Source organism: Salvelinus namaycush, unplaced genomic scaffold (assembly GCF_016432855.1).
Source record: "Salvelinus namaycush isolate Seneca unplaced genomic scaffold, SaNama_1.0 Scaffold479, whole genome shotgun sequence".
Lineage (NCBI taxonomy): Eukaryota > Metazoa > Chordata > Actinopteri > Salmoniformes > Salmonidae > Salvelinus > Salvelinus namaycush.
The window spans coordinates 150,290-167,275 of NW_024061174.1; the positions used below are offsets into that span (position 1 = coordinate 150,290).

Consider the following 16,986-nt stretch of genomic DNA (forward strand, 5'->3'; position numbering starts at 1 on the left):
GATGAGTTGAACATCGACCAGCCTCAGAATTCTCACTTCCTGTTTGGAATATTTCTCAGGTTTTTGCCTGCCATATGAGTTCTGTTTTACTCACAGACATCATTCAAACAGTTTTCGAAACTTCAGAGTGTTTTATATCCAATAGTAATAATAATATGCATATATTAGCATCTGGGACAGAGCAGGAGGCAGTTCACTATGGGCACGCCAATTCATCCAAAAGTGAAAATGCTGCCCCCTATCACAAAGAAGTTAAAATAGTTACAGAGTTTATGGTTGTGATATGAGAAAACTGACGATGGATAAACAACATTGTATTTGCTCCACAATACCAAAATAAATGAAAGAGTGAAAAAGAAGGAAGTCTGTACAGAATACAAAGATTCCAAAACACGCATCATGTTTGCAACAAGAAACTAAAGTGATACTGCAAAAATTGTGGCAAAGAAATTAACTTTTTGTCCTGGATACAAAGCCTTATGTTTGGGTCAAATCCAACACAACACATCACTGAGTATCCCTCTACATATTTTCGATCGCGGTGGTGGCTGCGTCATGTTATGTGTATGCTTGTCATCAACAAGGACTAGGAAGGTTTTTAGGATAAAAATAAACGGAATACAGCTGTAAGCACAAGCAAAATCCTAGAGGAAAACCTGGTTCAGTCTGCTTTCCAACAGACATTTGGAGATGAATTCACCTTTCAGGAGGACAATACCCTAAAACACAAGGCAACATCTACATGGTAGTTGTTTATCTAGGAGTGGCAGGTAGCCTAGTGGTTAGAGCGTTGGGCCAGTAAGCAAAAGGTTGGTGGATTGAATCCCAAGCTGTCTTTCTGCCACTGAACAAGGCTGTTAAAACCTTCTCAGCAACAACCTACTTCCTCTCACCAAGACAGTTCAAATGATTACTGAGTCAATAAATGTCAGATATTCCAAACTACTCTTTCCATTTATGCATTTGTTGATTAAAAGTACTATTACAAAGTGATCATGTTTAAGAATTAACACTTGGTTCTCTTCCTCCATCATCCCCCCCTCTCTCCTGTCATCTATCTGCTCTATCGGTTCTTCATGATTGATCACAGGAGTATAGGTTGATCAGGGCGTAGCTAATGTCTCTGTTACTGATAACAGCAATAGGGGCGGTACCATCCTCTGTGTTCCTTATCTTTTACAATCACGCCTCCTTGAAGACAGAAAAAGCTAGGATTCTAAAGCCAGATCTGTACTATTTCAGAAAAAAATAAGCAAACACGTTTAGTGTTCGTCAAAAGGCATGTGGGCGACTCCCCAAACATATGGAAGGACGTACTCTGGTCAGTTGAGATGAAAATTGAGTTTTTAGGCCATCAAGGAAAACGCTATGTCTGGCGCAAACCCAACACCTCTCATCACCCCGATAACCCCATCCTCACAGGGATGCATGGTGGTGGCAGCATCATGCTTTGGGGATGTTTTTCATCGACAGGGACTGGGAAACTGGTCAGAATTGAAGGAATGATGGATGGCTTTAAATACAGGTAAATTCTTTAGGGAAACCTGTTTCAGTCTTCCAGAGATTTGAGACTGGCACGGAGGGTCACCTTCCAGCAGGACAATGACCCTAAGCATACTGCTAAAGCAACACTCGAGTGGTTTATGGGGAAACATTTAAATGTCTTGGAATGGCCTAGTCAAAGCCCAGACCTCAATCCAATTGAGAATCTGTGGTATGACTTAAAGATTGCTGTACACCAGCTGAACCCATCAACTTGGAGCTGGAGCAGTTTTGCCTTGACGAATGGGCAAAAATCCCAGTGGATAGATGTGTCAAACTTATAGAGACATACCCAAGAGACTTGCATCTGTAATTGCTGCAAAAGGTGGCTCAACAAAGTATTGACTTTGGCGGGATGAATAGTTATGCACCCTCAAGTTTTCAGTTTGTCTTATTTCTTGTTTGCTTCACAATAAAAAATATGTTGCATCTTCAAAGTGGTAGACATGTTGTGTAAATCAAATGATACAAACCCCCAAAAAATACATTTTAATTCCAGATTGTAAGTCAACAAAATAGGAAAAATGCCAAGGGGGGCCAATCTACAGTTTTATATAGGGCCAAAGCTAAATGAAAACTCTTTACCAATCCATATTTCTCAGGCAAAAAGTAAATCCACCTTCAGAAAAAAATTAAATAACATTTGTTTGTTTCACAATAAAAAATATTTTGCATCTTCAAAGTGGTAGACATGTTGTGTAAATCAAATGATACAAACCCCCAAAAAATACATTTTAATTCCAGATTGTAAGTCAACAAAATAGGAAAAATGCCAAGGGGGGTGAATACTTTCGCAAGCCACTGTACTAGGAACACGCATAACCACCAAACCAGACAGGCAAATTCAGGGCAGCTAAGACAACCCAAGCCAAGGACAAATCGCCTTAAATCTACAGTTTTATATAGGGCCAAAGCTAAATGAAACTCTTTACCAATCCATATTTCTCAGGCAAAAAGTAAATCCACCTTCAAGAAAAAAATTAAATAACATTTAATGCGATAGACCATATGACTGGACAGGAAGTAGAAAGCATCAACTGAATGTTAAATGTGTTTCCTGTCAGCTATTTTAATTGTCTGTATTGTCTACTTGTTGAATGTTTGTGAAGTGTTGATTTGTGGTTGTTTGTAATGTCTTGTTAATTGGTGTTGGACTCCATGAAGATTAGTACAGAGAGAGAGAGAGACAGACACACATGGACACTACAGGTCAAAGAGGGAGTGCTGATCTGGCAGGGCCTGACATGCCCCAACATCAACATAAACAATTAACACTAGTCTCCTAGTCGATACCTCCAACCCCACTTCACCCCAAAATAACTGTGGTCAACCCCAGAAATCTTCACTTTCAAACTCATACCAAATATTTTGAAACAGAGCACTATTGGATTAGATACCAAAATAGGGCCGCTGTTTGTTTTAATCAATCTGGTGACACAGGTAGCTATTGAAAGCACAGGGGGAAGAGAGTCTGGAGGGAGAGATTGAAATGGGGGAGGTCGGGGTGAATGACCCACCAAACCATGGCGGTCTGGGGAGTGGCTAGCCATGGAGAGTTCACTGCTAGCCATGGAAGCCACTCACTCGCACAACTCAACAAGTGAGTATGAGCATAAAAGTGACTTCACCATGAGAATTGAAGGCTGACAAAAGTTATTGATTAACAGTACTTATGAACAACATCCATCCATGTTTTTTGGGGGGTGTTGAATAGTATCAGACCTACAGTAACCATTGCAGGGAAAGAACATTCCACGGAAAATGTATGGGTAGAGTAGCCCACTGTGTTAGCCGGGTTACTAAATGTTTTTCTAGTATCAGTGAGAAGTGTAGACAGCCGAAAACTGTGGGTAGGTAGCTAAACTTCTCCATCGCTCTCCCTCTCTTCCCTCCATCTCGGTGGTAAGCTAACTAATATTGACAGAGATGAGACACTACATGAAACAGATGGCTCTGAAAATAAGATCTAGTCTGTCATCACCAGCCCCAACCGTCTGCATTACAACCATCCTATCTGTTGTAATTCTTCCTATGCCACGTTGTGTTAAATTACCCAGTGACCCTCTACTCTGACTGTAGCCTCAGCATGACGAGTTAGAACAGGCACTGAGGAACTAGCTAGGAGTTATTTGCCGACGTCCCAGTCTCCCAGAGTGGATCATTTTGGTCACAGGTATGACTACCACCCATTTTTGCTGATTCTGTCTCTGTCTCTGTCTCTGTCTCTGTCTCTGTCTCTGTCTCTGTCTCTGTCTCTCTCTCTCTCTCTCTCTCTCTCTCTCTCTCTCTCTCTCTCTCTCTCTCTCTCTCTCTCTCTCTCTCTCTCTCTCTCTCTCTCTCTCTCTCTCTCTCTCTCTCTCTCTCAATTCAATTCAATTCAATTCAATTTGCTTTATTGGCATGACGTAACAATGTACATATTGCCAAAGCTTATTTACAATATAAAATGAGAATCAAAATGGTCAACGGGACAACAGTAACAACAATAACCAAGGGTCAAAATAACCATACATTCAACAATAACAATAAGCATACAGTAGAGGACATGTGCAGGTTGATTGGTCTGTCAGACACTGTCCCTCAACGTATGGCAGGCAGCAATGTAGTGCGCTGCCAACCCACAGCTCTCTGCGTCCTCCCCCAACAGGACTGGTAGCCTATCCTCATCAGAGAGGTCTTTGAAACCTTGAATAAGAGTTTCAAATTTGGGGAAATGACACTCTCTAATTGTTTTATATTTTTGACATTTTGTCAGGAAATGCAGCTCCGTCTCAGGTTCTGCTGTTGTGCAGTGGTTGCACAGCCTTTCCTCTACAGGGAGCCAGGTTTTCCTGTGTCTACCCTTCTCAATGGCAAGGCTGTGTTCACTGAGCCTGTACTTTGTCAAGGTTTTTCTAAGGTTTTGATCAGTAACCATAGTCAAATAGTTAGCCACGGTGTACTGTCGATTTAGGGCCAGATAGCACTGCATTTTGCTCTGTGCTTGTGCTTGTGTTTCCCAATAAGCAATGTAGTTTTGTTTTGACTGTGTTGTAATTTGGTTTATTCTGATTGATTGGATGTTCTGGTCCTGAGGCTTCAGTGTGTTAGTAGAACAGGTTTGTGAACTCAGCCCCAGGACCAGCTGGATGAGGGGACTCTTTTCTTTGCTCAGCTCTTGGTATTGCAGGGCTTGGTAGTGATATGAAAGGGGGTCACTGTATTTTAGATGTTTCCAAAACTTAATTGCTCTTTTTTGAGTTTTTATTATTAGTGGATATTTGCCTAATTCTGCCCTGCATGCATTGTTTGTAGTTTTCCTCTGGACATGTAGGAGAATCTTACAGAACTCTGCATGCAGGGTTTCAATGGGATGTTTGTCCCATTTGATGAAATCTTGTTTTGCAAGTGGACCCCACACCTCGCTGCCATAAAGTGCAATTGGTTCAATGACATATTCAATTAGTTTTAGACAAATTTTAATAGGTATTTCAATTTGAATTTGCTTTTTAATTGCGTAGAATGCCCTGCGTGCTTTCTCTCTCAGTTCATTCACTGCCTAATTAAGGTGTCCAGTTGAGCTTATTTTTAAACCTAAGTAATTGTAGTGTGCAGTACTCTATATATTTTGTACCAATTGAGAACTTTGGTCTAATTCCCTGAGATCTGGATCTTCTCTGGAAAATCATTATTTTAGTATTTTTCTTAACCGCTGTTGTACTGTTGTACTCTCTCTCTCTCTCTCTCTCTCTCTCTCTCTCTCTCTCTCTCTCTCTCTCTCTCTCTCTCTCTCTCTCTCTCTCTCTCTCTCTCTCTCTCTCTCTCTCTCTCTCTCTCTCTCTCTCTCTCTCTCTCTCTCTCTCTCTCTCTCTCTCTCTCTCTCTCTCTCTCTCTCTCTCTCTCTCTCTCTCTCTCTCTCTCTCTCTCTCTCTCTCTCTCTCTCTCTCTCTCTCTCTCTCTCTCTCTCTCTCTCTCTCTCTCTCTCTCTCTCTCTCTCTCTCTCTCTTCTCTCTCTCTCTCTCTCTCTCTCTCTCTCTCTGAAACGTATGTTAACATTGCCAAAGCAAGTGAAGTAGATAATATACAAAAGTGAAATAAACAGCAAACTTTACAGAAGTTCCAAAAGAATAAAGACACTTCAAATGTCATATTATGTCTATATACAGTGTTGTAACGACGTGCAAATGGTTAAGTACAAAAGGGAAAATAAATAAACATAAATAAGGGTTGTATTTACAATGGTGTTTGTTTTTCACTGGTTGCCCTTTTCTTGTGGCAACAGGTAACAAATCGTGCTGCTGTGATGGTACACTGTGGTATTTCACTCAGTAGATATGGGAGTGTATCAAAATCGGGTTTGTTTTCAAATTCTTTGTGTATCTGTGTAATCTGAGGGAAATACAGTATGTGTCTCTAATATGGTCATACATTTGGCAGGAGGTTAGGAAGTGCAGCTCAGTTTCCACCTCATCTTGTGGGCAGTGTGCACATAGCCTGTCTTCTCTTGAGAGCCAGGTCTGCCTACGTTGACCTTTCTCAATAGCAAGGCTATGCTCACTGAGTCTGTAGATAGTCAAAGCTTTCCTTAAGTTTTGGTCAGTCACAGTGGTCAGGTATTCTGTCACTGTGTACTCTCTGTTTAGGGCCAAATAGCATTATAGTTTGTTCAGTTTTTTTTGTTAATTCTTTCCAATGTGTCAAGTAATTATCTTTTTGTTTTCTCATGATTTGGTTGGGTCTAATTGTGTTGCTGTCCTGGGGCTCTGTGGGGTGTGTTTGTGTTTGTGAACAGAGCCCCAGGACCAGCTTGCTTAGAGGACTCTTCTCCAGGTTCATCTCTCTGTAGGTGATGGCTTTGTTATGGAAGGTTTGGGAATCGCTTCCTTTTAGGTGGTTGTAGAACTTAACAGCTCTTATCTGGATTTTGATAATTAGCGGGTATCGGCCTAATTCTGCTCTGCGTGCATTATTTGATCTTTTACGTTGTACACGGAGGATATTTTTGCAGAATTCTGAATGCAGAGTCTCATTTTGGTGTTTGTCCCATTTTGTGAATTCTTGGATAGTGAGCGGACCCCAGACCTCACAACCTTAAAACCTTTTCTCAATAGGGGGGCGCTGTTTTCACTTTGTAAATAGATAGAATAGATAGTTTCTAAAACCGTTTGAATTATATCTGTGAGTAAAACAGAACTCATTTTGCAGCAAACTTCCTGACAGGAAGTGAAAAATCTGAAATCGAGTCTCTGTTCCAGGGCCTTCCTATTAATTTGCTTGAAATCTATGGATATACATGCACTTCATACGCCTTCCACTAGATGTCAACAGGCAGTGGGAGGTGGAATGGGCTGTCTAGCTTGATCTGAGGTCGAACAAGAGCTCTTGGAATGACATGACCACTATTTAATTGTCTTCGAAGGCGCGGGAAGGACATCAGCATTGGCTTCTGAAAAGCTTTCGGTATACACGGTAGATATCTCCGTCTCTGATTTTATTTGATAGATGTGATAAAAACATTATAAAGTAGTTTTTTTCAACCGAATTGTATCAGTTTATTGAACGTTAATTGCGAGTTTTGGAATTTTCTTTTCTTTGCGTGAGGTGAAGTTGGGCACGTTTGCGCCACATGGCTAGCTATGGTTGCTAATTCGACAGGAGAAGAGGACATTCTAAAACGAAACAACGATTATTCTGGACCAAGGACTCCTTGTACAAGATTCTGATGGAAGCTCAGCAAAAGTAGGAACCATTTATGATGTTATTTCGTATTTCTGTGGAAAATGTTTAGTTCTATTTTCCGTCCTTATTGCGGGCGCTGTCTCGCTATAACGTAAGCTGTTTGTTATGGTAAAGTTATTTTAAAAAATCTAACACGGCGATTGCATTAACTTCTTATGGCTGCAAGGGGCAGTATTGAGTAGCCAGTTAAATCGTGCCCATTTCAAACGGCCTCGTACTCAATTCTTGCTCGTACAATATGCATATTATTATTACTATTGGATAGAAAACACTCTCTAGTTTCTAAAACCGTTTGAATTATTTCTCTGAGTGAAACAGAACTCATTCTGCAGCACATTTCCTGACCAGGAAGTGGAATGTCAGAAATCGATGCTCTGTTCAACTTCCTGCCTATACATGGGCATGATACGTAAGAGTCTACGTACACTTCATACACCTTCCCCTGGTTGTCAAGAGGTGGTGAGAGAAGAAATTTCGTGTTTATCTTGGTCTGAGGTGGAATTAAAGCTCTTTGTATGACGTGACCGTCCATTTCCTGTTTCTGGAGCGCGCGAAAGAGGACATGGATTTGCCTTCTGTTTAGCTGTCGTTATGGACGACTAACATCTCCGGTTTAGATTTTATTTGATACATGTGACCATATCATCGTAAAGTATGTTTTTTCAATATAGTTTAATCAGATTATTGAAATTTTTTCGGGAGTTTTGCCGTGTTCCGTTCTCTGACTTTGTTGACGTTAGAGAGATCCGTGCCACTTGGCAAGTGCCCATGCTAAATCAAGAGGGAAATTTGCCGTTCCAGATCCAAACAACGACTGTTCTGGACAAAGGACACCTTGTCCAACATTCTGACGGAAGATCACCAAAAGTAAGAAACATTTTATGATGCTATTTCTAATATCTGTCGTGCATGTGAACTGGTCGTCGGCGCCCAAGTGTTTCTGGCTATTGTGGCTACGCTAATATAACGCTATATTGTGTTTTCGCTGTAAAACACTTGATAAATTGGAAATATTGTCTGGAATCACAAGATGCCTGTCTTTCAATTGCTGTACACTATGTATTTTTCAGAAATGTTTTATGATGAGTATTTAGTTATTTGGCGTTGGTGTCTGTAATTTTTCTGTCTGCTTTTGGTGCAATTTCTGACTGTAGCTGCAATGTAAACTATGATTTATACCTGAAATATGCACATTTTTCTAACAAAACATATGCTATACAATAAATATGTTATCAGACTGTCATCTGATGAAGTTGTTTCTTGGTTAGTGGCTATTTATATCTTTATTTGGTCGAATTTGTGATAGCTACTGATGGAGTAAAAAACTGATGGAGTAAGAAAAGTGGTGTCTTTTGCTAACGTGGTTAGCTAATAGATTTACATATTGTGTCTTCCCTGTAAAACATTTTAAAAATCGGACATGTTGGCTTGATTCACAAGATGTGTACCTTTCATATGCTGTATTGGACTTGTTAATGTGTGAAAGTTAAATATTTAAAAAAAATATCTTTTGAATTTCGCGCCCTGCACTTGAGCTGGATGTTGTCATAAGTGTACCGGTGTCGGGCTGCACCCCAAACAGGTTAAGAACTAGTGTATCTTTCATTTGCTGTCCAACATGTATTTTTTAGTAAAGTTTATGATGAGTTGATTGGTCAGATTAGGTGAGTGTCAGAAATATATCCGGAGATTCTGGGAAAAAGTTGCTACATTTTCACAATGTATAACCACGGTTTTCAGCTCAAAATATGCACATTTTCGAACAAAACATAAGTGTACTGTATAACCTGATGTTATAGGACTGTCATCTGATGAAATTGGTCAAGGTTAGTGAATAATTTTATATCTTTTGCTGTTTTTTTGCGATCGCTACCTTTGCGGTGAATGAATGCGGTTGTGTGTTTGGCTATTGTGGTAAGCTAATATAATGCTATATTGTGTTTTCGCTGTAAAACACTTAAAAAATCTGAAATATTGGCTGGACACCATGTATTTTTCATAAATGTTTTATGATGAGTATTTAGGTATTTCACGTTGCTCTCTGTAATTATTCTTGCTGCTTCGGTGCTATTGGTGATTGTAGCTGCAATGTAAAACTATGATTTTATACCTCAAATATGCACATTTTCGAACAAAACATAGATTTATTGTATAACATGTTATAAGACTGTCATCTGATGAAGTTGTTTCTTGGTTAGTGACTAATTATATCTCTATTTGGTCGGTTTTGTGATAGCTACCTATGCGGTAAAAAAATGGTGAAAATATGCGGTTGAGTCTTTTGCTATTGTGGTTAGCTAATAGAAATACATATTGTGTTTTCGCTGTAAAACATTTTAAAAATCGGAAATGATGGCTGGATTCACAAGATGTGTATCTTTCATTTGGTGTCTTGGACTTGTGATTTCATTATATTTATATGCTAGTATTTACTTGTGGCGCTATGCTAGGCTATGCTAGTCAGCTTTTTACTGATGAGGATGCTCCCGGATCCGGGATGAGTACCAAGTAGAAGTTAAAGGGCAATGTGTTCTATAACTGATTCAAGTATTTTTAGCCAGATCCTAATTGGTATGTCAATTTTTATGTTCCTTTTGATTTCATAGAATGCCCTTCTTGCCTTGTCTCTCAGATCGTTCACAGCTTTGTAGAAGTTACCTTTGGCGCTGATGTTTAGGCCAAGGTATGTATAATTTTTTATGTGTTCTAGAGTAATGGTGTCTAGATGGAATTGGTATTTGTGGTCCTGGCGACTGAACCTTTTTTGGAATAACATTATTTTTGTCTTACTGAGATTTACTGTCAGGACTCAGGTCTGGCAGAATCTGTGCAGAAGATTTAGGTGCTGCTGTAGGCCCTCCTTGGTTGGTGACAGAAGCACCAGATCATCAGCAAACAGTAGACATTTGACTTCAGATTCTAGTAGGGTGAGGCCGGGTGCTGCAGACTTTTCTAGTGCCCTTGCCAATTCGTTGATATATATGTTGAAGAGGGTGGGGCTTAAGCTGCATCCCTGTCTCATCCCACGGCCCTGTGGGAGGAAATGTGTGTGTTTTTTGCCTATTTTAACCGTGCACTTGTTGTTTGTGTACATGGATTTTATCATGTCGTATGTTTTTCCCCCAAAACCACTTTCCATCAATTTGTATAGCAGACCCTCATGCCAAATTGGGTCGAAGGCTTTTTTGAAATCAACAATGCATGCGACAGTTTTGCCTTTGTCTGTTTGTGTGTTTGTCAATTAGGGTGTGCAGGGTGAATATGTGGTCTGCCATATGATAATTTGGTAAAAAGCCAATTTGACATTTACTCAGTACATTGTTTTCACTGAGGAAATGTACGAGTCTGCTGTCAATGATAATGCAGAGTATTTTCCCAAGGTTGCTGTTGACGCATATCCCACGGTAGTTATTGGAGTCACGTTTGTCTCCACTTTTGTGGATTGGGGTGATCAGTCCTTGGTTCCAAATATTGGAGTGAGTTAGGTCTGCTCTACACCAAATTAGCATACCCCCTGAGTCCCTTCCCTGTTTCACACCTGGTAGTTTGATGGATGGGACTACCAGCTCTTTGTCACATAGAGGGCAACCAGTGGGTCTGTCTCCACTATAGCAGGTTTCTTGAAGGATGACAATGTCTGTATTTCCGATTTCTTTGATGAAGTCCAGGTTCCTGCTCTTTAGGCCAAAGGCAGATGACCTCCGGCCTTGGATATTCCAGGATGAGATAGCAATGTTGTTGGTCGTGTGTTTTGGCCTCAGGCCAGTATGTGTGAGTAGAGCCTGCTGTGCATCTGGTATATGCCATTGGCTTGGGCTAGTGTAAGAGTGGGTGTTGGGCCTGTTTTCCTACTCACGGCCTGGGCGTATGTGTGACTTCCATGTTGAGGCCCTCTTTACGGGGGTGGGGTGCATGGGGTGGGCAGGAGTGGCATAGGTCTGATCTGAGGGGGCCTAAATGGGGTGTGGGCATGGTTGACTTGGGGGTGAGTTGATTGGTTGGGGTGGGGGTGTGTATGTGGCTGGTGGTGTTGTGGTCTGGATGTAGGTCCTCTCGGTGTGGGTCCTCTATGTGTAGGTCCAGGGGGGATCCCACAGGTCTGGGAGAGTGTCTCGCTGGTCTGGGCAGGGTGTCAATTAATCTGTTGCTCCTGTGTGAAGTGTTGGGGCTGCGTTTGAGAGCCATGTCCTTTAGAGTCCGTGCGAAGGTGGGCACTGCTGCCTTGTATAGGTGGACCTGGTCATAGAGGCTGTTCAAGTCCAGGGTGGAGTGGTGGGTCAGGAAAACATTTGGTTTTGAGGCACAGTGACAGGAAATACTTGCGGTTACCCGCTGTTTGGTAGCAGGGTGGAAGTCTTTTCGTGGTAGCAGGATGGAGATAACCACTTGTGCATTGGGGAAAGAAGAAGAAGCATTTTCAATCACTCCCTTCAGTGCTGTGGCCCCCCTTTCCTGCTGTGTTCTCAGGTCGTTTGTGCCTGTGTGTATTATTATGTGGCTAGGTGATCCTAGTTGGTCCTCAAACAGAAGGTCTAGGGCGCGCTGGGTGTTTGGACACCTGTTTGGGAAAAAGTTTTTTTTCTTGTATATATTTCCCATTTGAGTCTATAAGGAGTCCAATCTGTGTCTTGTGTATGTCCTCAGTGGGTGTGGGGGGGGGTTGTCAGGAGGCCTGGCAGGGTGGCTGACATGGGGGTGCTCAGAGGGGATGAGATCCCCTGGGCTTGGGGTTCTTCATTTGTCTGTTTTGCTGTGATGTCGACGCTATGGTCAGGGTCTGGTGTGGACTGTTCTGCTGTGGTGTCGAGACTTTTGTCGGGAGCTGAGGTGGACTGTTCTGCTGGCTTCTCTGCGGGGGTGGCCACCTCTCTAGTGGGTTGATCTCTGTCACACACCATCCCCCTCACCCTCTCCTCCAGCAGTCTGATCCTCTCCTCTAGTGCTCTGTTCTTCTCCTGCTCTTGCTTTTTATATTGTTGAAGTTGTCTCCCCACAGTCCAGCGTGCAGATATGTCTCTCTCCACCTCCAGCTCTCTGGGTCTGGTTAATGTTAGAGCATCGGTAGAGTTTTCCTGAGCCGTCTACACACATCTATAAAAGAGCTTACCTGGGGTTTGAAGAGGGACAGGTTGGCATACTCCATGTTGGTCAGCACGGACGACTTGATGGGGTTGATGAAGAGGAAGCCCATACGTTCAACGGCCAAGCCAGACCTGCCCTCCAGCACCAGGCAGATTCCAGACCCCACATCTACGGTGTACTCAGTAATCAGTGGCCAGCTGGTCGTTTTTTCAAAGAACTGACGGTTTTCACTCGTCGTGAACTTGATGGCACCCAGACGTGTGCCGGCGCCGTTATCCCACAGCGACAGCTTTGTGATGCGCTCGCCGAGGTTGAACTCAAACTCATTGAAAGTGTTCTCATCTCCAAAAGTCGCCACTTTCCCGTCGGTCAGCTCCGCCCGCACAGCTTTGACCTGCGAGCCTTCCACCGCCACTCCAATCTTCTTGAGGGTGGCACCGTTGTCCATGCCATGGAAATGAAATGAACTGCCTCCTTGACCACCGATCAAATGCAGTGTGGTTGCCATGTTGAGTGTGTGTGTGCGTCATGTAACCTGAAATACAAATTTGTACAGATACATTTTAAAAACCTCCCAACTCAAAGGAGATCTGATTCAGACATTCAAAGCACCAAAAGAACATTAAGGAACAAGATGAAAGGATCAAACAATAACCAAGGGATATAATGACTCATGGTAGGAACTAGAGGTCAAGCAACACATCAGTCTAGGGCAGGGCTCTCTAACCATGTTCCTGGAGAGCTACCCTCCTGTTGGTTTTCACTCCAGCCCCAGTTGTAACTAACCTGATTCAGTTTATCATCCAGTTAATTATTGGAATCAGGTGGAATAGATTGGAATGAAAAAATACAGGACGGTACCTCTGGTCTAGGATGACCAAATCGCTGCACAATCCTCAGGTCACTGAGAATGACGTGTTCTGTTATTGCTCCTAACTCCTCCTTGCCCTCCTCTGATCGTTCCATCTCTATTCGTCTGGAATCTATCACACCCATTCCTTCCTCCTCAGCTAGGGACCTCCGAGTCACCATGGAGTCCCTCTCCTACTCCAGCACCTCCCCACTCTACCTCCTGCTGTTTCTTCCTGATCAACACCATGGAGTCCCTCTCCTACTCCCAGCACCTCCCCACTCTACCTCCTGCTGTTTCTTCCTGATCAACACCATGGAGTCCCTCTCCTACTCCCAGCACCTCCCCACTCTACCTCCTGCTGTTTCTTCCTGATCAACACCATGGAGTCCCTCTCCTACTCCCAGCACCTCCCCACTCTACCTCCTGCTGTTTCTTCCTGATCAACACCATGGAGTCCCTCTCCTACTCCCAGCACCTCCCCATTCTACCTCCTGCTGTTTCCTCCTGATCAACACCATGGAGTCCCTCTCCTACTCCCAGCACCTCCCCACTCTACCTCCTGCTGTTTCTTCCTGATCAACACCATGGAGTCCCTCTCCTACTCCCAGCACCTCCCCATTCTACCTCCTGCTGTTTCCTCCTGATCAACACCATGGAGTCCCTCTCCTACTCCCAGCACCTCCCCACTCTACCTCCTGCTGTTTCTTCCTGATCAACTTGGTGACTTATATGTAATGATGATGTAAACATATTGTTATGTAAGTGAGCACGTCTCTATGCACTTATACAATTATTTAATATGTTGCTATAATTACGAATACTCATGAATAATGATGAGTGCACATTTTATAGATGCTACATCAGTATATGATACCCTGCCCTATGATGATGAGTATGAATGTAATAGATGCTACATCAGAATATGAGGTGTTTATGGTGCTGGAACTCACCTTTCCAACAAAAGTTGCTGCTTTGTAATATCTGAAAGAATAAAGATTGACATGAATTAATATAGTCCAATATTCTTTAGGACAGAGGCTGCACTATTCACAGGTATGTACTCATGTATTATAATATAGAACAATATTCTAAGACAGGCTGTGTCACGATCGTCTTGAGGATAATGAGTGGACCAAGGCGCAGCGTGTGAAAAATACATCTCTTTTATTTGAGACGAGTGAAACACGAAACGAACACTTATAACAAAACAAAACAACAAACGACCGTGAAGCTACAAACGTAAGTGCAATACTAAAGCTACAAACGTTCTACATAGACAATTACCCACAAAACCCAATGCCTATGGCTGCCTTAAATATGGCTCTCAATCAGAGACAATGAACCACAGCTGCCTCTAATTGAGAACCAATCTAGGCAGCCATAGACATACAAAACCCCTAGACAAGACTCTGACCCATTTAACCTACAAACCCCTAGACAATCCAAAAACACATACATTCCCCATGTCACACCCTGACCTAACTAAAATAATAAAGAAAACAAAGAATACTAAGGCCAGGGCGTGACAGGCTGCAGTATTCACAGGTATGCATTAATATATTATAATATAGAACAATATTCTTTCAGACAGGCTTTAGTATTCACAGGTATGTATTAATATATTATAATATAGTACAATATTCTTTAAGACAGGCTTTCGTATTTACAGTTATGCATTAATATATTATAATATAGTCCAATATTCTTTCAGACAGGCTTTAGTATTCACAGGTATGTATTAATATATTATAATATAGTACAATATTCTTTCAGACAGGCTACAGTATTCACAGGTATGTATTAATATATTATGACAATGTCTAATATAGAACAGGGTCTGTTAACTTTATCAAGTGTCTGTCCAATTAAAACTAACCATCAGATTTAGTCAAGTAACACCTAAAACCTGAATCATTCAAACGTCATTACTGAATGTAGATCCAAACTTTACCTCGATTTCAAATGGTTAATAATAATAATGACCAGTAAGTCAACTGTTTCATCATTTAGGAAGCATTTGTTCCATGAAATGTGCAGTTTATTAGTAGTCAAATCAACATTAGTTCAACATTTTTTCACTTAGCAAGATGAGTTGTTAAGATTTGTTTTTACTAACATACAACACGTATGCAGGCCTCAGATTCAAAGATAGAAATAGGTTCTCTAATTTAATTCAAGTAAGCTTCCATTTTAAAGCTGCATTAGGTCAGATTTCTTTTTAAATTTGGGGAAATTGTCATCACACATCGTCAGCTATCAGTATGTAAAATATTCTGAGAGTAGATCCAGCTTCTTTGACTGCCCTTCACTCTGCAATCACTCTGAAAAATCGTTCCAGCCAATCATGTCCCTAGTAGGGAGTTACCTAATGTGCACAAATAATTTGATTTAAACAGATAAATATACATGATGAATTATATCACCTTCATTATTTGGGATTTATTAACAGTTATGTCTGCAGGCAGAAGGCACAGAAAGGATCTATCGCTGCACAAGAGGAGCAGAAGTTGGAGCCAGATAAATGTTTGTTTGTTGGTAACATGCCTGTTTATGCATTCAATTTAAATTAAGGATAATGAAGTTGGTAAAGTGACTGATAAAAGCCTGTTTTTTGCCCGAGATAGCACCAGTCACCTACATTAAACATTTCAGTACCCAATGCTAGATGTGTCAATCAGTGTATTCAAGATGAAGAGACAGCTTGATGTAAAACACTACACTCAACAGTCTACTCACCTCACATTAAACATCATACTAACATCATACTTTTGAATTCAAAACAGAACAATAGGAGGCTGAAGTCAACCATGTAAAAACAAGGCAACAGTTAACATGTCGTCCCCCACGAATGATGCAGTAACCACTATTTATTTCACAATGGCGCCAGAGGGGAGGGCTTTCGTCTTATCGTCTCTCAACCAACCAAGCTATTTTGTTTGTTTTTACATTATGCTGCTGCTATTATTTGTTATTCTTATCTATTACTTTTTTTTAAACATTTTGTAGGTATTTCTTTCTTACAACGGCATTGTTGTTTAAGGCCTCGTCACTGTAAGGTGAAATATTGTATTCAGCGCATGTGACAAATAACATTTTATTGAATTGAGATATTGTGTGTAACTAACAAATTGCAGTTAATTGCCATAGCTCCCACCTTGGGCCAATCAGTGTAATTTTATAAATGTTGGATCTCTATGGCAAGACGAATCATTCACCCAAGTTTTGTCAAAATCAGCCCAGTGCTCTCAGATATCTTGTTTAACTAACGCACAAAACAAACATACCAACGGACAGACAGAGACAGTTCCGTAGTTTCATCGTGGGGGACAACAAAACCATACCATGCTTGTTCAGCTAGACTTTATAAATGATTAGGCCTGGCAGCATAGCCTAGTGGTTAGAGCTTTGGACTAATACCTGAATGGTTGCAAGTTCTAATCCCTGAGCTGACAAATATTTTATTCTGCCCCTGAACAAGGCAGTTAACCCACTGTTCCTAGGCCATCATTGAAATTAAGAATTTGTTCTTAAAATATTTTATTTTAAATCAAAAATTAAGCAGCTGTTTCAGAATTTAGAAAACATTTGTTGCATGAAATGTTTTGTTAATTAGTTGGTCAAAATAACAATCTAGCTTTCAAATATTCCTCATATATCAAGATTAGTTATATAGTGACATTGTGTACTTACATACAATGTTATGCAGTCCTCAGTGTTAAGGATGACTATAGAAGATCTTGATGGAAGAAAACTGATTGGTTCCGAGATTCCGAGTGAAGTTCAGTTGTTTA

General features: G+C 41.3%; 1 protein-coding gene across 1 annotated transcript; it reads right to left on the minus strand.

Annotated features, from left to right (window-relative positions):
* Positions 1 to 12,310: 12,310 nt before the first annotated feature.
* On the minus strand, positions 12,311 to 12,869 carry LOC120041572 (aerolysin-like protein). Its single transcript, XM_038986442.1, has one exon. It carries the CDS (start codon positions 12,848 to 12,850, stop codon positions 12,311 to 12,313), a length of 540 nt encoding a protein of 179 aa, XP_038842370.1. The 5' UTR covers positions 12,851 to 12,869.
* Positions 12,870 to 16,986: the final 4,117 nt, after the last annotated feature.